Source organism: Haplochromis burtoni, unplaced genomic scaffold (assembly GCF_018398535.1).
Source record: "Haplochromis burtoni strain Fernald_Lab_line unplaced genomic scaffold, NCSU_Asbu1 Contig_319, whole genome shotgun sequence".
In the NCBI taxonomy this organism is placed as follows: domain Eukaryota; kingdom Metazoa; phylum Chordata; class Actinopteri; order Cichliformes; family Cichlidae; genus Haplochromis; species Haplochromis burtoni.
The window spans coordinates 142,669-163,421 of NW_024582680.1; the positions used below are offsets into that span (position 1 = coordinate 142,669).

The window sequence follows — 20,753 nt, forward strand, 5'->3', positions numbered from 1 at the left end:
GTCCTCAGTAATACTGGTATTTGGATGAAGCACAGCAAAACCTAGCTGAACCTTACAGGCAGTCATGCTCTGGTATGATGAAAGACAACCACACCTAAAAAGAGTGAGACATGCGGGCTCCTGTTTTAGTTCTTTGCAGCATCCAAACACCTGTGAAATAGCAAGTGCATGTTTCCCATAGAGATATACGAAATTACAAGAAATTATTTGTGTCACTTTCAAAGAGGTGACTTCATCCCAGCTCAGTCTCAGGAGTTTGTGAAATAGTCACCCATAAAAATGAAAGAACTACACTTTTGTCAGTGAGCACAAATTTGTAAGTCATGCAATTCAGTGGGAAATATGTTTTGTCCCAAAAGCACGTATGTTCTGTAGAAAAAGCAAGTGTCACCATGGCAACCAGAAAGAAGTGTTTTATAAGCCATGGCAACTGTTGCGTTTATTTTTTAAACCTAACCCAGCAGATTTTAATGCCTAAAGCTGCGTCCACAGTGGAATCAATTGGCAGCGACCTGGCAACCACACACCACAGAAAATCAACTTCAAGCAACTGCACTACTTGCAAATAACCCCTGACAATGTAAAATGTAAAATGGGCGGGACCTGAGATAACCATTTCTCAACTTTTAGGCGGGCAACTGTAGCGACTAAGTGAGCACAGGATACTACTGATTGGCATGTGGCCTGGTAGTAAATACATGCTTTTTTCAGACAACAGTGCATCCCTCACAAAGCCTTATTTTGGTTAGAACATTACTTGCCCACTGATCAGCCCATCGGCCCAACACTAACCCAACAAGCTGAAAAATGATACCAACTGGTCAGGTTAGACAGGTTGTTATAGGATGACCCCAAATGGGTCCCATTCCTATTTCCAGCCACCCTGGGAATAAGAATGTGCCATCCTGTCAGTTGAGTGGAAAATGAGAAAAGAAGTGTTTACGTATAATAAGTGAAAGCAAAACAAAACAAAAAAAACATTAAGGTCCAATTACTGCATTCAATATGATAAAAGACCAGTTGGGGAGGGTGTGGGTCAAGGTAAACTGGTAGGCATCTACTTTAGACTCAGTTCAGGGGTTTTTGAAAGTTCTCAGTCATCCAGGTCATCATCATCTTTAAGTTTCTTGAAGACGTTTCACCTCTCGCCCAAGAAGCTTCTTGAGTTCTAAGAGGTGGAGAGCCCTATTTAAGCCCTATTGGGAGTGTCCATAAGAGGGTTGCTGACCCTCTATTGATCATCTGCCTAATCACATGAGCCAAGGTGTGAAAACAGGTGCTGGTTACTATCAGCCTAATTGTCATTTAAGTACGAGGATGGGTTGTTTTTATAAACAACACAAGTTGGAACACACACACCCAGACACACACACAACAGTAATCTGAATGAATTATTGTGTTTGCACTCAATCGCACCTAGACAGTTCATTTGCATTCAGAGCAATTTATACAAATAAGTGCAAAGCAGAGACAAATGAATACACTTACACACATTAAACAATACAAATGTTAACAGACCCACACCCACAAAGAAGCACAGTTTTTATTATTGTGTATGTAGCATTCAGTAAAATATGGACAGACATACTCTATCCTTCCTCATATTATCATAGACTCGCCGCCCACTAAAATATCTCAGCTGGAGGCTTGGTTGCGTCTGGAGATGTGCTCGCTTTTCATCTCAAAATACACACTCACAAGTGGACACATGGGAACGTAGAAAGAAAAAAGCACAAAAGTAAACACACACACACTTATTCGCATTTCATTCTTAAACATCCCACGCAAACGGGAACACGTCTCAATGGTTTTTGGTCGTTTGTGCTCTTCACAGGCAAAGACTCACTGTATGCGCGTGCTGACTATCACACACACATAAACTTTGACTCCTCCACCTCTCCTTGAAGACATTTATGAGGTGCTAAATCACTAAGCTGCCTGACTGGTAAGGGTAAATAGAGAGGAGAGCCATACATACACACACACACACATGCTGTGATGTGAAGGAGTAAACATCAAAGCATCTGTTGGATTTTTATCTTTAGTATATTTTTGAATGAGTACAATGTTTAACGTTCTTTTCAGAACTTTTTTTGAGGAGTGCAGACAAAGTCTAAATTAGTCTGGTGGAGAATCACTTGGAGGGCAAAGGAAGCGGAGAAAATGCAGGACAAAAGAAGATTTGAGTGGGCGCGCTGATGGATGGCTGAAGAGGGAAGAAGAAATGGATGAAAGCTCAAAAGATTTAGAGAAGGAAAGCATGGAAATTTATTGAGTAAGACTGAGGGAGAGGAGTGGGTGAATGGAGTAGATGGATGGAAGGAAAGTAATCGGAAAGGGGGGATATATCAAGAATATATCAAGACAGACCAGAAGGAATGTAAGAGAGAGAGGTTTGATTTATTCTCAAATCATGAATGACTGGGTGAAAACAACTTGTGCATGCAGGAAGTTCAAATTAGATGATCTGATTCTTTTTTTTTTCTTCCATTGCTTCTTTCCGCAGTTCGCCCTCACCATCATCTCGGATAAACACCTCAGATATGTCCGTTCACAACAGCAAGGTTCAAAGCTGAATGCAGATACTGAAACCGACTGACACCCTGTGGCAAACGGACTACAGCGATTGGGTGGACAGAGGACGATGGTGGCCCGGAGCCATGGATATGAGTCATCCAATTTCCAGCTCTAAATTAAAAACTCTTAAAGTCTCACTTCCACTTGGATGTAGATGTGGCTGAACACCAAAAAGCAACTCGGGACAGTTTTGCTCAGCATATACCTTGAGAACTCCCTGGCAATGATTTGTTGGCCAGTAATGGGAGATACAAGCCTAACAGAACAATTTGAGGCTGTTTGGAGCTAGCAAGATTTATTAAAACACAATAATAAAACCAAGAGCCCTTGTAGCTGCTTCTTCCCTATCCCCCTGCCCCAGCTTCCCTGTCATTCACAATCCCCCAGATTTCTCCCTTTCTTGCTTTCTTCCCATCCCATCTGATCAACTCTTAGGTGATATCCTTCAGAGAAGTGTCCCTTAATTTTGAGTGCAGCTTCTTCTTCTGTATGCTTCTGAAGCAGATTGTCCAATCTCCAGTAATCTCTCTTTGAAATGGGTGGCCCAGCAAGGGCTCTTCTTGGTGGGTTTGGGACAACCACATCCTCCTTGGAGGTCGGGAGTCGAATGGCTTGGCCGAGCAACAACCCCTTAGATCTCAATCAAACCCTCCCATGGGGGATAGGAATTGGAAGCAGCAGCGGAGGTGGTGGTGCTTCCGGCATGAGTTTAGGTCTGGATAATTTAACAACCCAGGAGTCTGTGAGCAGGGCGGTTATCAAAGAGAAGAACTGGCCAGCACTGCTCATACTCGTCATCATTGCGCTGACGATCGGCGGAAACATTCTGGTCATCCTCGCGGTGTCGCTGGAAAAGAAGCTCCAGAATGCCACCAACTTCTTTCTGAGGTCACTGGCTGTAGCGGACATGCTCGTAGGGATCCTGGTTATGCCAATCTCTCTTATCAACATCCTCTATGGTAAGTTTATGGTACCCATAAATGACATCAGCATGAAACACTTATATACAAATAAAATTCACAACTCATCTCTGCTGACAGTAGCATATTTATAGTCTTAAGCAACTTTAAAACATCAGTGAACAATTGGATGAGTTGGTTTGGTTTATATGTAAGTATATATGTTATTGCTGTCAGCGTTAATCTCGTTAAAATGCCGTTAATGCAATAACCGCATTTAAGGTGTCAAATCTCCGTTAGCGAGTTAAATGGAGATTTGCCACGTAAATGCGGTTATGGCGTTAACGTCATTTTAACGAGATTAACGCTGACAGCACCCAAAAAAAGTCGTTCATTTTACTTTCTGTATCTTTGATTTTTTTTTTCCATTTTTCTTTTCTTTTTCTGTTTTAGCCATTTAAGAATGATTCAAGAGTCAGTCATCATCTTTGTGTGCCGTGATCTCAGCACTTGATCGGATGTGTTCACGGACATAGTGCAACCTGTGATCAGACCAGCTGATATCATTTAGGATAACTTAGTAAATTAGTGTTTGCAGTGAAGATAAACTGACCACTTAAACATTTAAATGACGCTTTTCTAGTTTTGTAGCTTCAGGCTGAAAAATCAAAGAGAAGGTGGAAAAATTGCTGCAAACTGAGAAACTACATTACTCCTACATTCTCAGTAAGCTCAGTACAGTCAAAAGGAACTTGTAAATTACTCTTACCAACTTTGAAAGAATAGCAAAACAGATGATCCACTTTCCTTAAGTGTTTGTAATTATGTATTCACTTCTTTACAGCCCCTCCTTTAATAATAAAAAGCCAGCTTCATCCCTATAAATCTCAATCTTTAGACAATCTGCACCTGATCTCAAATATCCACCCACTTGCCAGCTGTTGTCAGCACACTGACATGCGCCTGCCATCATTAAAAAACATTTTTCCGTGCAGTTATTGAAATGATTATTACTTCTCTGAGACGGTGCACACTGTTATTTTGCAAGTGAATCAAAAGCCGGAGGATGCCAGCTTAATAATTGCAATTTCATACCAGCTTTTTACTGCTGTTCTTGCTTCCAGTGTCCATGCCAGGATTCTGCATGAACGCCCACATTAGCATAATAGGATATGCGCATTCCCCAAGCACGTGTGAAAACATTCGATTAAAGATAGACTGTCTTCTTCTAATGTTTCAGCTAGCTCTCGACGTGAACGCCTCAGGAGGGAGGTACATTTCCTACTTCATACCTGTAAATGTCACCATCACAGAGACGATCACAGAGCTGATAGTCAGTGAGAAAATCTGTTTCAGAGATGTAGATAAACAGATGGTGACCTTTACAGGTTTCAGTGACAGCATTCTTTCTCAGTGCTCACATCACCGGCTTCCAAGAACTCTTAGCGCCTTATAATAAATGTATCTATGTTTTTTGGCTAATATCATACTTCCAATCGTATGAAGCCATATTTTAAAGATTTTTGATTAATCTGTTCAGTAATCTGAGAAACATGAGGACATTTATGAAGGTATATTTTCAGGGATGCTGTGCACGATATACCTTTTTAAAGGGTAGCTATAATGCTCATTGTTTCTAGACCCATGTTTTTATTATTCGACTGCACTGGAGTGTCTTTGTGTGATTTACGTTTTAAAATAATCTTTTTTTTTTATCATTTAGCTTTTCTGCAGTTCATTCACTCTAAAGCAGTGTGTTTGAGCTCCCTTCCATCTCCTTTTAAGACAACTTTGTTCTGATTGGCTGCCCCTCACAATTTGAATATTTTTAAAGCATGTGGGTGGGGCTTCTGTGCTACATGCCCACAGTTAAGTAGAGACAATAGTTGTAGTGAAACCAAGTGCATAGAGGACTTGAGCTTTTGGTTCATGGAGATTGCTTGAATATATACTCTGCCCTCATTATTTGAAACTGTGGCCATGTTTTGAAAATGCCACTGTGACAGAATATATGACAGAAATTAATGAAACCCATAGTGTGGCTACTTTGACCTCTTTACAGCTACCATGTTGCTGGCAACGATTAAGGCAGGATTTGCCCTTTGTGTGGAATTATAGAAATTTGATTAGATCTTCTAGTTTCCAAAACTAGGCTTCCTTAGCAAAACGCAAACTAATCCTAACCCTCATTCAGTGGGGATTCTGGTGGATGTTAGCCCTCAGTCACAGAAGCCTAGAGACTGGTCTGCAAACTCATGGAAAATTAATATTCCCAGACTGGTTGCAAGGGGTTGCAGCCATCCAGTCGCTATGGAAAGATTTGTATTCCACAACAAATTGGCAAGTGGTTGCTGGAGTTTGCTGGCTAATACTAAATTGGTGTCAAAGAGGTATGCAGTGCTGCATTGGAAACTGCGTCGGTCAATAGCAGAATGCTCTGGTCTCCAGTAGTTTGCATGGAAGATGCCAACCAGTTTGCAAATACTTGCAAACTGGTTGCTAAGTCAAAGTGGATTTGTGAAGATTTGAGGCTAAATGTAAATGAAGAACTTTTACGTTCAAAGTAAACGTTGCACTTTTTGAAAGGTGTTGGTTGCAGCAGTAAGGCACAACTTGCCTTGAAGGCAAATGCTCTTCATTTCTGGTTTGTGTCACACAAGTTTCACCACCAGTAGTTGGTTAGTGCTAGGAGGAAATACAACCATTCTCCAGCGGGGGAGCTGGCCCCAGGGAGGGGTCACTGCCCCTCCCTTCCTTCCCTCCCCATCTCCAGCTGCCTCCCTCTTCCCGCTCCACCACAACCACCCACACATGCAGGGCCTTGGAGTAGGGGTATGTCACCAGGGTGCAGAGGAGGCTACCCCCCCCTCTGTCCCCTTCTGGCTGCCTCTGCCTCAATTTTATCCCACAACTTAGACATTCACATTATTCACACTCTCATTACACATACATATAGGATCTTGGGGGTGGGCACAATCACGGAGTCCAAATTACCATCAGGGTGTATACCTCACCCCTGACGTCGTTGCCCACCTCTCAATTTTAAATACACGTAGACATTGAGGGCTAGCAGGAGGGACCATGCGCTTACCTGCTGCTCTCTGGCAGGTAGCTCCATGCCCTCCTGGGTTTTAAATGCACCTTAGAACACACATGCATCAACACTACAATGAGCGGGTGGAGGGAGGTTTGGAGTCTTCTCCCACCCCCATTCTCTGCGGCCTGCTGGAGCGGGAGGGCTAGTAGGAGGAGTTGGCCGTCCGACTGCGGTCTGGGGTGTGGGGCCTCCCTGCTGCTGCGGAGTCGGGGTGGTCTGCCTCTCCCCACCGCAGGGAAAAGGGTAACACCACCTGGGTCTGGGTGCAGTTCCCCCCTCCAGGGGCAAGGGTACCTAGACCCGGTTTGTAGAGTACGCTTGGGGAGTGTGATCGTGTGTACAGCGTCTCTTTATGTCTGTCTCCACGTTGGTTGAGTGTGGAGTAAGTGCATATGAGAGCATGAGGGGGGGAATGGATGTTTGTGTCTGTGTGTGCCTGTATGTCTGTGTCTATATGTCAGGTTGGGTATCAGACGCCACCTCTCTGGGGACACCTCAGGCCCTCCAAGGTTTGGAGGCCTATCTCCACCCACCACCACTTCCCCTGCCGGTGGCGGACTCCCTCAGGTGTCGGTGCGTTGGTGGTTCTTTGTGTCTGGGGGTGGGCGTCCGGGTACACACCGGCTCACTCCTTGGCGGCCGCTTATCGGGGCCTGGGCCTGGGGCTCGCTCGGGCCCCTTTGGAGGTGGGGTGCCCCCGGCCTCTCGGCCTGGGGCTCGGTCACTCAGGCACAGCTGGGGGCCGGCGGAGCTCACGGGCGCGTCACTGCAACTCCCCCTGGCTTCTGCTCCGCGGCTGCTGGGCGAGCCCTCATCTGGGACTCTCCTCAGCTCTTACTGGAACAGTGGCGCGGCTGCCCCTCTGTTGGTCTTCCTTGGTCTCTTGTGTTCTGGGGGCCTCTGGATGTCTGGAGTTTTGATCTCCTCCATACCTGCTTCATACCCTGGAGGACGGGGCTGTGGCCCCCCCACACTCCCTAGCAGATCATTACATGGAGAAACCTTTGGAATGCAAGCATGCTGATCCACACAGGTATGCACACAGGTGTACACATGGGTATTCACAGACGCGGACTAAAGCTTTCTTGGCTGCTGCCTCAAAGCACACTGTGCGCTGTCTATCTTGCGTGCTGCACAATATCGTTTATTATTTAGTAACTATTGATATCTATGACTAGCTAGTTTATTGTGATGGTGCTTTGTTTTCTCTATTATTATGTTGCTCTTTGTTGTTTGCTGTCTCCTCTGTTTGTTTTTTTTTTGTTTGTTTTTTTTCTCCATACAGGTGACCCAGGAGTTTGTTTTTTTTTCCCCCCCCCTTCTCACCGTCTCTTCTCCCCTTTGGTTTTCTTTCTTCTCCCCCTCTTTCTCTCATTCATTCCCCCTGTCCTATTTATTTAAAAAAAAAAAAAAAATGACAAAGGATGAACTGAAGCTCTGCCATCACGTAATGTCGCATACTGCTGTTTCTGATGTCATTTAAAAAAAAAAAAAAAAAAAAAGAATATACAATGTTTTTAACAGTGATGACAGCAGCGCAGCCCTTTCTGCAAAAGCTTACCATGAAATTAATCATTTATTATTGATTAGGACTTGTAACAGGTCAGAACTTGAGGTTTTCACTGTGAAATTTGATGAAGCATGCAAACAAAGTATGCAAACTAATTGGATAAAAGGAAAAAGTAAACTTAAGCAGTCATCATCAGTTTCATCATCTTGCGTGAGCAGTGCTTCAAGCAGTAGAACTAACAAGTCAAAAGCCAAAGGATAAGTCCCATGAATTTAATTACACCATAGTAATTGAGTTTGATCACATTTTAAGTTTAAGAATTTTAAACGCCTTAGTTCAGCTGATTTAATAATCAAATTACCTCAGAAAACATGATGATGAATAGCTTTCTTTATTTTTCTTGGAAAGTTAATCATACCTCGACACAATGTCAAAATCTCAGCTTTTGTTGCATTCTCACATCCCACAGCTGCAGATGCACGGCTTTAATCAATTGTGAATCAAGGACCCTGAACATGAACCAGGAGTTTTGACAGGAGTCGTGAAAGACTTTAAGACCTGTTTTAAAGAATAAAAGGTGGGGGGGGAAAGAAAAGAATAGAAGGGGCTGTGTAGGTGTGTGGGTTAGTGAGGATGTGTGGAATCTCTTCTCCTTTAACAAAGAGAAAACTTCAACAGAAGCAGGCTCAAGGATGATGGCCATCTGTCTCAAACGGTTGTGGTAAGGGTGAGATTGGAGACAGAAAAGAAGAGTGAGGAAGAGAGGCAACAAACAATACAGCGATAGACACTCAGCAGGTCAGTGAGGCCGGTGGCTTCAGATTAGAAACATGCAGCTCTGGAGGCAGAGATACCAGCAGACAGGGCAGAAAAAGCACAAACACGAGGAAAGAGAAGGCAAAGGAGAAAACAGGAGATCAGTGAAAGACAGTTTATTGAGGTCATCTTCATGAGGTGGGATTCATCTGTATGAGTTATAATAAGGCAAGAGGCATATAGGAGAATGAGAAAGATGTATTCTTTGTCTCAAATATAAACCAAAATTAATCAATCTATCGTCTAAACATTATTTAGAGAAGAAAATTTTTCCATATTTCTTCCATCCCCCATATATAAACAAATACAATAAAGGCTTTTATACATTAACCCCTCCATGTATCTTGCGTTAACTAATAACGCAGTAGGACTGTCCAAAAGTTTTTTTCCTTCTTTACGATCACCACCCTGGTTATATCCTGGCGTCAAAATCATTTATACCCCCGTCGTTTATGCGCCATACTCAATTCAGTGTTCTCCTAAACAACAAAATCTCTACATCAGCGCAGCTTTAGAAGAAGAAGGCGAAACGAGTTTTCTCCAGGAAGACATAAGAAGTATTACAAACTTATCCGGTTGTATGTAGAGACACTCAAAGAGGAAGAGGAAGGAAAAGAGGAATAGCTCAGGGAAGATTCATGGATGCAGTGAAGACATGAAGATTGTTGGTGTGACAGAGGAGGATGCTAGGGATACTGTGAGATGAAGGCATATAATCCACTCTGTTGACCCATAATGTAAGTAGAAGAAGGGTTATACCGGCAAAAGAGCTGGTATAAGTGGACAGATATCAGCAGAACAGATGAAGTGGTTTTAAGCTTTCCTGGTTCTTTGTTTCTGAAGTCATGCTCACACTGGAGATAAAGATATATCAGCCTCTAACCCACCTGTTTCTAAATCTTTCTTTTATGTCCGCTACTTTTACGGCAGTTCAATAAAATACTAATAATGCTGCAGGCCAACTTCAATTCACCTTAAATGTATCAATTCTTGCTTCCCAGCCTATAAAATACAGATGTGATTCTGCACATACTGTGTGGATATTCATGCTTCGGTCTAACTCTTTTATTTTGCCCTGCAGGCCTTTTGTTTCCCCTGCCAAACCTGACCACATTCACTACAGTCATGTGTTGGCTTTGTGGCAGGCAGGCATCCTGCTGGAATGCTAAGCAGGACGGGGAAGGTTGATTGCTGCTTAATGGGCCACGCGTGGCCAACGGACACACTCGCTGGCCCGCTCTGTGCCTGTCTGTTAGTTCAAGCCACCGCTGATTGCTCACTGTGGTAATCAATGTTTCACACAGACACACACTGAAACAAAACACTGACAAGTCTGTCCTTTCCTTTCGCTCTTTCAGATGCACAAACACACTGAGACAGATTGGCTGTTTGTCTCTCTGTCATTTATATACACAGAAGAACACGAGTCCCTGCAAACACACCCAGTGCTTGCACACACACTTGAGTGGAGTCTGGATCTTTACGTGCAGTGTTATCCATCAGACTGGTACTTGACTGCATTGATCCTCACGGCTGACTGAGTGATCGACCAGACACACACACACACTCGCACGTCACTGAATGTTCTCACACCATTTCGACTGACAATAAATTATTCCAGCTATCATAATAATGATGATGCTAATGAGAATGATGATGATGACAATCATGATAAAAGATGAAGGGAATGGTAATTTAACAATGGTTTTTTACCCTCTCTCTTTCTAATGCATAGGCCTACATGACATTTACACACACACACGCACACACACAGCTTTTAGAGAATATGTGTTTGCATTTCTTTAATTGGAATTGCCAGATGATTAAATTAAATTGATGGAGCATAGGCTTTTTAAAATAACAAGGATACATGCACACAAATACCGGCAGGCAATTTGTCATGTAATATAAAATGATTAGATAAATGTTCTTGGACAGGAATTATGAGTTTAATTATCATAATCAAATCGTGCATCTCTGATAAATCTCTAGAAACCCAGCTAACACCAACTGTTGGCATCTGGGCTCCAGTTAGACAAAGACATAAACTTGTTGTGTCTTCTGTTGGGTGTAAATGGTGCACAGTAAAATCTCCAGTGTTAAATTAATACTGGAGAGTGTCTATATGGGTCCACACCTCTGAGTGTTAAATACAACACTGTTGAGTGTTAAATTAACACTTTTGACAGTGTTACATGTTTAAAAGTAACCTAGTCAGTTTTGAAGATTAACACTGAGACTAACACTGAGCAGTGCTGATTTTCTAACACTAGAATATTTCTAACATTTTGAGTTATTTTCCAGTGTTAGAAAATTGAATCCTCACATTCTGTAGTCTGCATGTTGATAAATTCTTGGGAGTCTTCTCTTGAGTAATGAAAGTAATGTAGCTTGTGTAAGCCCAGCTAGCTCAGTCGGTAGAGCATGAGGCTCTTAATCTCAGGGTCGTGGGTTCGAGCACCATGTTGAGTGTTTCTTTTTTAAGACAGAACTTACATCAGTTTACTGTCATGTAAGCTGCTGAAAAACAAGATTCTTTGGGCATCATACTGAATCTTGGTGTGGATTCAGGAATGGAGGTTGTCTCCTAATTGTGAAGGTTATTGGTTGAATCCTCAGATTCTGTAGTCTGCATGTTGACAAATTCTTGAGAGTCAATGAATCCTCTGAATGTGAACTTTTGGTTAATAAAGCTTGTGTGTTTGAGTGAGGCTAGTGGTACGAAGTCTTTGCAAGAGCTCCTATCAAGTACCTGTCATGGGGCAATCGTGGCTCAAGAGTTGGGAGTTCGCCTTGTAATCGGAAGGTTGTCGGTTCGAGCCCCTGCTTGCACAGTCTCGGTCGTTGTGTTCTTAGGCAAGACACTTCACCCGTTGCCTACTGGTGGTGGTCAGAGGGCCTGGTGGCGCCTGTGTCAGTGCGCCCCAGGGTGGCTGTGGCTACAATGTAGCTTGCCATCACCAGTGTGTGGATGACTGGATGTGTAAAGCGCTTTGGGGTCCTTAGGGACTAGTAAAGTGCTATATAAATACAGGCCATTTACCACTAAGCCACCATCTTGTAATCCGCACACTGGAGGAACTGTGGATCGTACCTTCTCAGTAACAGCTTCCACAATTATGTTAATTATTTGTACTAGACTATAAAGTCCTAAAAGACTGACTCGGGGCTCGAACCCATGCCCCTGAAATTAAGAGTCTCATGCTCTACCGACTGAGCTAGCCGGGCCTGCATTGTGTTTTTGTTGTGCATTTACTTGCAAGAAAAGCTCTGTCTGATTTGATGTGGAAGCTGTTATTGCGAATATTCATTCCTCGAAACCCAAACACAGTCCCAGCCCTTCAGCTTGCTTGGTTCCCCTTAATAAATGCTTTCTTGGTGATTCTTTTGGTGTCAGTTGCTAGTTTCAGTGTGAGACACTGAGAGATACTGCACGCCAGTTCCAAACCTGTCTCGTTACCTTCTGTTTCTGTCAAAACACAAAGGCAGCGGCAACAAAGAAGGACAGCTCAACACTTCACAACAGGACTTTGCTCATCATGGTGGGGGCATCCATCTTTCATACACAGCTGAAGTCTCTCCTGTATGCAAACTTTGTTGCTGTGTAGTTAACTTTTTCAGCTGCACCAGTAATTGATTAAGTGAGTAGAGGGGAGGAACGTGAAAATCTTTTAACTTATCAGAAATATCTGATGCTTTTCCTCTTGGTAGGACAGTTTAAAAAAGCAACAGCAAGAACACGGAGGTCTTCTTCTGGGTAAGACTTATGGTTCTGTTTTTCAGGATAATTTGTTCTGTTTTGCAGACGCGATCTAATTTCCATTCTGCTTTTCAGCAATTTGTCCATGTTTTCCCTTCCTCCACATTGAGACCTTATGACGGGAGGGAGATATGGTGCCATCTCAACTGAATGTAATTCAGATTCATTTGGCTTCTTCCCTTCCTCAGGTCTCTGTTTGCTCAGTGATAAAACATACAGTAGACGTGATAATAAAACACTGATAATACATGAAGCGAGGAAACTGCTCATTTTTGAAGGTATCTCACTTCAAGTCTTATGGCCAAATATAAAACAAATACCCAAAACTATGAATTATTGATGTGGGGGAGGGCAGAATGGTTAGGTAAGGATGAAAATGAGATGGAACAAAGGCAAGAGAAAGGAAATGATATCTCATGGACTAAATTAAGGCAGGAGGAGATTACACAGACAGGAAAACACAGCCAAAAAAGTGCATGACATGCAAGGTCAACTCAATCAAAGTGTTCATTGAAGGCTATTTCTCTGCTCACAAACTGGAAACATAGATTCCTGAAGAAGACATGTTTAAAAAAACTGATTTTTCCCCAACAGTGAATTAACTCAACACATCAAAGTCTGTGCTTTAAGAAACTGGAAAGAAGGCCAATGTACACAGCCAGAGAAGGCCTATTATCATCTATCATATGTCATATACAGACATACAGGCTCGGGCCTTTTTTAGTCAGTGAGGGCTTGGATGCCTCTCCACACCTGGCGACGGTTGTTGTCCTTGAGGAAGCCCTCTATCCTCCTCCTGTAGGCCTCCTTGGCCTGTTTGATGCCCCTCCTCAGGTTGGCTCTGGCAGTGCTGTACAGGGAACTGTCCCTCAACCTGCAGGCTGAGTTACGAGTTCTGATCAAAGTCTGTACTTCACTCATCATACAAGGTTTTCAGTTAGGAAAAATCCAGATGGTTTTGATCACAGTCACATTCTTTACACAGCACTACATAGACTGAGTGAAGGTCTCCAAGTCCTGCTGTTCAAAGATGGACCAGTCTGTCAGATCAAAACAGTCCTGTGGCTGGAGGAGAGCATCATTTGGCCATGTTTTAATGACCCGGTTGCTTGGAGGGGGATGTAGGCAATGATGTTGAGTGATGTTCCTGTCCACATGGTCCAGTGTCCCATCTGCCCTGGTAGGAATAACATGGTGGTGGAATTTGGGGAGTACAAATTTCAAACATGCCTTATTAAAGTCCCCAAAAACAATATGGGTGCCTTCAGGGTGCTCTCTCTGCTGTTGAGAGCCTCCTGACGATAAGTTGGAAGTGGTTGAGTACTGAGCTAACGTTAGCATCGAGGAGGATGTAACCAATGGTAACGTTGGCTACCGTTAGCACATGAAGTAGATGAAGTGGGCCTGCACTAAGTGGACATGGCCTCTAAGTCTAGTGAGTAGTGACTGTCTATTATTCTACTGATCTGGAACCGATCCCGAAGCACATAAGCACAGAGCCCACCACCACTTCCCCTACCGGAGTCTTTGTTGTGGTGCTGGCGATGTAATGTCCGGCCCAGTAATTCCACTTGGGATCGGGGATGTTTGGATGGAGCAAGGATTCAGTTACCATCAGTAGACAACACTCCCAGACAAAGGTTATTAAGTGGATATCCACTTTATAACCCACAACCTTAAGCCATAACACAATACAAATTAATGGGTTCGATAAACTCTTAAATTTGCCTTGAAGAAAAAAAAGTAGCTATAGAGACCAAAACTGTCCATTGTACCCAACTGTTAACATGTTTCTTTTTCTGGTTTTTGAGCCAGCCTCAAGCTGATGGCGGCAAGCCCATTTTTCCAACATGGTGTGTAAATGTTATGTGAAGCACATACTGAGGTCAGCTGAGTGCATAGACTGTGTGCACACGTGTGAAGTGAAAGGTAAATGTCAGTGAGTTTCCAAGAGTTCTAGTGCATGAAATCTGATAAAGTGGTTCAGGTGATGTCACAAAAAGCTTTCAAGGCGCATGCCCAGCTAGTTCAGTCGGCAGAGCATGAGACTCTTAATCTCAGGGTTGTGGGTTAGAGCCACATGTTTGGCATAGCTGTTTTAAATCACAATATGCTGGAATAAAGTCTTGAGCAAGGGACCAGGAGCCTTATGTTTTTATAAAGATGTGTGTCATACTGTATGAATGTGCACTGCGCAAAAAAATATAGAGAGCATTGTTATTCCAAGTATACCACCAAGTAAGTTAAACTTCTGAGATATTGATCTGGTCAGTTAAGTAACATAGGAAGTTGTTAATGAGTTTCACCTGCTGTTGTATTAATGATATTAACTAGAGGGACGACAATGAGACAACCCCCAAAAAAGGAATGGTTTTACAGGTGGAGGCCACTGAAATCCTTCCATCCTCATCTTTTCTTATTTTTTTCAATAGTTTTGCATTTGGCCAGGTAGCACCTGATACCTGGACCCTACAGAGGTTGGACAGGTAGAACAGTATCTGCTGCTTCGCGCAAGGGCGAACAGGATGGTTGGTGTGACCAAGCAATCAGAATCATGAGGGTAACCTGAGGGCCTGACATCCTCTGTGCTAGTCCTCTAGCCCTGTGCTCAGTGCTCATTGGCTTTAGAACAAATTCAGACATATAGTGGTTAACACATTTGTTTGGGAAGTGATAGTTTGCTGATTTAGTTCCAGCCAGAGACACAAATTCCCCTTGGGTTTGTGTCTAACGCCAGGAAAGACATCTGGCATTAAAATCTGCCAAATCAAATTTGCAAAGCTCCATGCTTATCAAGGGATATTGTCAGGTAAACATGGAGAATTTAGTTAAGATGCTAAAAAAGCATGTAATTGCTGTAAAATCTGACTTGCTGTGGAAGCTGTTGCTCAGACAGAGCAATCCTTAGCTCCCCCTGTCTGCAGGTACAAGTGTCTCAGAAGGTTATAAAATGTTAGCTGAAGGCCATGAGTTTGAAAACCAGGAGATTTTCTTTTAGAAAAACAAATTAATTCATGTAACAAACTGTAAACATGCCTCTTTTTTTTTCCTGGTGAAAAAATGGACATTTTAAAATTGTAGTCTGTAGAAGTTTGCTTGTTCAGTCAGCCTCAAGTGGCCACTGGAGGGACTGCAGTTATTGACTTCCTTTTTTTTCAGTTCTGGAGTTCAGCATTTGGTCGAACGTGTTCATGGACATCACACGTCCCATGATCAAACTAGCTGATGCTTTTTTTTAATTTTTGGAAATCAGTGTTACATCAAACTAAAGTGAGCAGAAATACAACACAAATTCCCACCACAAGCGCCCTTCTTGACTACCATCTGACCTGTTCATACGTCATAACCTTTCCGTATTATGCAAAGCCTGACAAAATGTGCGATGATTCAAAAGTGCTGTTTAATTATCAGCTATTTTGTACAGTTGACTGCAACACTCAGTTATTTTCACTCGGTCTATTTAGAAGAAAGTCTAACTCACCCGGTAGCCAGCTGAGTAACACCTTGTGTGTTTGTGTGTGTCATGCACTGCCCCCCAAAAAGTGTTTGACCTCTGAAACATTATGCAAGCTGCCTCCCACTCAGCATGCACACAAACAAGCGTGTGATTCATTCCACATGCATCACATACGTGCTGCTCGTCCTACAAATCAGAGATGAAATTAAGCAGCCAGATTACACACTTGCGGGTTTGGCCCCAGGTCATGTCCTCGGTTCATATAAATAGCCGCGGGCACAGAGAGACAGTTTTTGCGGTATATGCCCTCTTTAGGAGGATGACACAGCATCAGTGTTGCTCACTTTTATTTATCCTTAACAGAACAGCTTTTCAAGTGAAACTTATCACTCAGAATCAAAGATTGCCTTTACTGGATGATTTGTGATGCACTATAGTCCCTTGAAATGTGGAAGCAATGGCACGGATTTCAGTTAGAAAGATATTTGAAATGAAAGTGACGGAAAATAGATATGAGCCAAAGCAATTGAAAAAGACGGAGGAGACAAGAAGGATGCAAGCTGTGACACTGAGTACGGTAATGGAGCATTCGTGCCTCGAGCAGTTAGCATAATTGTAGTTGATGTTTGGTTTTACTCGTTTCATTTCTTTAAATAAATAGTATCTTTCTTGCAAGTGCCAGAATATAATTTTAACCCACTCAGCAGCCAGCCTGCCAATCAAGCTAATTATTTAAGCCCAGTTTAAGCAGTGTGTGACCTGCTGATTGTAATTACGCATCCGCTGGACTCTGCTGACTCCCTCACGTGTGTTTGTAGCTGCTGTATTGTTATCCCAGGGGGTGTACATGGGCCCAATGCTGAGATGGCAGAGAGCGATTTTATTCCCAACGACCCCAAACTGCTCACCCAACAAATCAGCGAGGGGAGACTGACTAGCTAGTAGCTCTACAGGGTATCACACTGGTACTAGATTTGACCTTTGATCTCCAAGCGCAGGGAGAGATAAAAGAGGAATTCACCCTCTGGGATCGTACAGCATCACTGAAAAAGAAAAAAGAAAAAAAAGAAAGCTGATCTGATTTTAGTTTCACAAACTGTGCATCGGATGCTAGCTTCTGTTTCCTGCTGGGCGGTAAATTGAGCCCACTGTGGTCAGGAATGCTTTTCTTTTATCTTTGTTTGACTTTTAATGTCTTGTTTCACGCCCAGCGCAGTCACTCTGGGCTATTGGTCGACACTCCAGTTAGGTTGGCGAGAGACAAGCAAATCAATGTCGTTTGTTCTTATACAGTTCTCTATGTGCTCATGAAAAATGAAGTGCACCCCATAATTCAGTAGAGCCACTTTTAGAAGCAATAAACTGAATTTGTTTCTTTGTGAGGTGACTTTATTATCAGTCAGGAATTCTTGCCTGCTCTTCTTTACAGCTTTGCTTGAGTTCATTGAGGTTTGTGGGCATTCATTTGTGCACAGCTCTCTTAAGGTCCTGCCACAGCATTTCAATCAGGATGATATCTGGACTAGACCATTGCAACATCTTGATTCTTTTCTTTTTGCTGCTTTGCTTTGAACCATTGTTTTGTTGCATGGCCCAGCTTCAACCAAGCTTTAGCTGTCACACAGATGACCTACCATTTGACTCTAGAATACTTTTTTGTACAGTTGTATAACCCAGGTTGTTAAGTCTTTTTCTAATGGTTCATGAACTTTAACATTTAGCATCCCGAATGACACCGGTAGACTTTCGGATGTAGGCACTCAAAGACTGCAGCTAGTTCTTGGCTTCTGCAAAGCCTTGTTGTTTTCAGTCTGTGGCAATACATTTTGCTAAGTAGTGGCAAAATGCAAGTATAATGATACAAGGAGCCATTAAGAAAAACAATTTAGTAGCAGTCATGCTAGCAGCTCTGTGAGCCAATCAGCACTTAGGTTAAGGTCAGTGGGCATGATTTACAAGACTGTAGTGAATTTTTTCAAACATGCACAACCCAAAGTGTAACTGGGGCATTTTGAAATTTGTAAGAATTTGGTCAGTTTAGGATTAAGTCTTTGGGCACCCTCGCATCAGATTTTAAGGTGGTTCATCAACTATTTAAAGCTAAAATGATTGAATCTCATTGCTATTTACATAATCACATGTTCTCTCCAGTATTGTCTTTTTTTTTATCTTTTTTTCATCCTTGTTTGTTTGAAATATTGTCATTGTAATTTGTTATTGACAAGTTCAACTTTTTATTGAATCAGTTATCTCTTTAGAATTGGGGCTAATCCCTTATTCCTCTTTGTTAGATTCATTTTTTAAGGATGCAAGAAGCAATAAACTTCAGGCTACAACAACAACTACACCTGCATCACAAAAGCACATACTTATACAAATACTGATTTTCACACATAATTTTGGTGTAATCGCCCTGTACAGATGATAGCTATGGGACATAAAACACAATCTAAATTAAACCTTATATTCATAGTGGGTTCATTGATATGCAAACTGATAATCTACTCTTAAAATCTAATTCCCAGCCATTAAATTAGACATCTAAATAACTCCGCCTAAGCCTAATCATAATTTTTACAATAAACCAGAGAAATGCTGTAATCAAACTATCACATTTATCTGATTTTTCACAGAAACTTGGAGCTGCATGTAATTTTCATTCTCCCTTTGATGTACTCTAATTAATTAACATTTAGTTAGCCTCTCCATGCTGCATCTTAAGCCCTCAAAGTCTGCTAACCCTGATGCCATTCACTCAGCCAGACTCCTAGAATCGATTGAAAAAAATGAATTACTGCTTTTAAAGTCGAGAGCAGCAACCGCTGCCCATGAAAAAACAACAGGCAGCTTATTATTATTTACATCACCTGGCAGCATGGTAATCTTTCATGTTCTCTCTCAATTCTTCCAGACTACGCCTGGCCCCTCCCCAGCGCTCTGTGTCCGATCTGGATCTACCTGGACGTGCTGTTCTCCACTGCCTCCATCATGCACCTCTGCGCCATCTCCCTCGACCGATACGTCGCCATCCGCAACCCTATAGAGCATAGCCGCTTCAACTCTAGAACCAAAGCCATGATGAAGATCGCTGCAGTGTGGACCATATCTATAGGTCAGCATTTGCATGTTAATACATAAAGGTAGATTTGGCTCCTTTTCCACAGGCACTGTTAGATTCCTAATTAAAAATATTTCAGTTAGTTAGAAGTGTAAGTGATGGCGTAATTATACATAATTGTGCTGTTTATATTCATGGTGTCAAGAGGTGGAGGCCACTTGACAACATGAATATCACAAATACTCCAATTTCAGCCAACAAAACTGCTGCACAGGCTTTAGGATGGACTGTTAGTTAAATTACCCGTGCAGAAAACCATATTATTTGCCAAATTATCACATTAAGACTGCTCCAAAAGGCACCAACATCACAGAAGTGGTCAGATCTAATGAGTAGCTGGCTAACAGACAGCTGGTTAGCAGACAGCTACTGGTTTAGCAAATTAGTGTAAAAGATACACGTAACTACCATGACATCATCCATTATTTTCTTTCATATCGAGACTATCTCTCCGCTCCGCTACATACTCCATATGTACAGAGTGGAGAGATAGTCTCTCACTCAGAGAACCAAGGTTACAATGTAACCGTACAGTTGGTGAAGCCATGTTTTGAAGCCTCGACACGGTTGTTTTCACCGTCACCATCTTGGTTTTAAAAAAAATGGAAGTGATGAGGACAAGAGTGAAACGGCTTGCTCACTGGTTAATGTCATGTAAACCACAAGTCATTGTTTAGTGAGCGCACCACTTCCTTTTTGAAACATAGTCTCCAACTCAGATTAACAAAATACACTTATATTTTTTACTTCCTATGACCAAAGATTTGTGGCTCAGCACATAAACTCAGCAGCAAACTGTTTACAGAGGCTAGGACAGCAAGTGGTTTTGCCAAAGACTTGTGAAGGACTGGACATCTATGTACTAAGTCTTCCACCATACAGCCTTTTTTCAGGCTAAACTATATAAACAGGACAGAGCAAATCTTTTATTTGAATGAACTGTTTTTTAAATGTGCCGCCATAAGGGACGGCCAGAGTTTTATGACTTTACGACTTTGTTGACAACTCGTGACAAAGCGCTTACAGACCAACATCTTTGACTCATCCCACCATGTTGATTGGTGTTGTTAATCAAGAAAAACATGAAGTATATGAGGCTGTTACTGTAGCAAAACAATTTGTCTGTGTGAGCATGTGCAATCAGATTTGTAAATGTGTTAAGAAATCCGTAAGTGTGCACAGTGATAATGGTTGAAAAGTCTAAAAATCTTTGTTGACGCACTAAGAACACAGACGAGTCATCAGTTAGAGCTCCTGGTTTAGATTCCACGATCTAAACCAGGGGTCCCCAATCCCAGTCCATGAGAGCCAGTGTCCCTGCAGGTTTTAGATGTGTCCTTGATCCATCACAGCTGATTTAAATGGAGAAATTACCTCCTCAACATGTTTTGAAGTTCTCCAGAGGCCCGGTAATGAACTAATCATGTGATTCAGGTGTGTTGACCCAGGGTGATATCTAAAACCTGCAGGGACACCGGCCCTCGTGGACTGGGATTGGGGACCCCTGATCTAAACCTTT

General features: G+C 42.4%; 1 protein-coding gene across 4 annotated transcripts in view; it reads left to right on the forward strand.

The window, feature by feature from the left end:
- The window catches only part of htr2cl1 (5-hydroxytryptamine (serotonin) receptor 2C, G protein-coupled-like 1), a 161,547-nt gene that overhangs the window by 117,919 nt on the left and 22,875 nt on the right, over nucleotides 1-20,753 (forward strand). For all 4 annotated transcript variants that reach the window (XM_042228353.1, XM_042228351.1, XM_042228352.1 and 1 more), the window contains 2 exons: nucleotides 2,507-3,536; nucleotides 19,028-19,228. In XM_042228353.1, coding sequence (XP_042084287.1) covers nucleotides 3,113-3,536; nucleotides 19,028-19,228 — 625 coding nt within the window. In that variant the 5' untranslated portion in view covers nucleotides 2,507-3,112. The remainder of the gene's footprint in view (nucleotides 1-2,506; nucleotides 3,537-19,027; nucleotides 19,229-20,753) is intronic.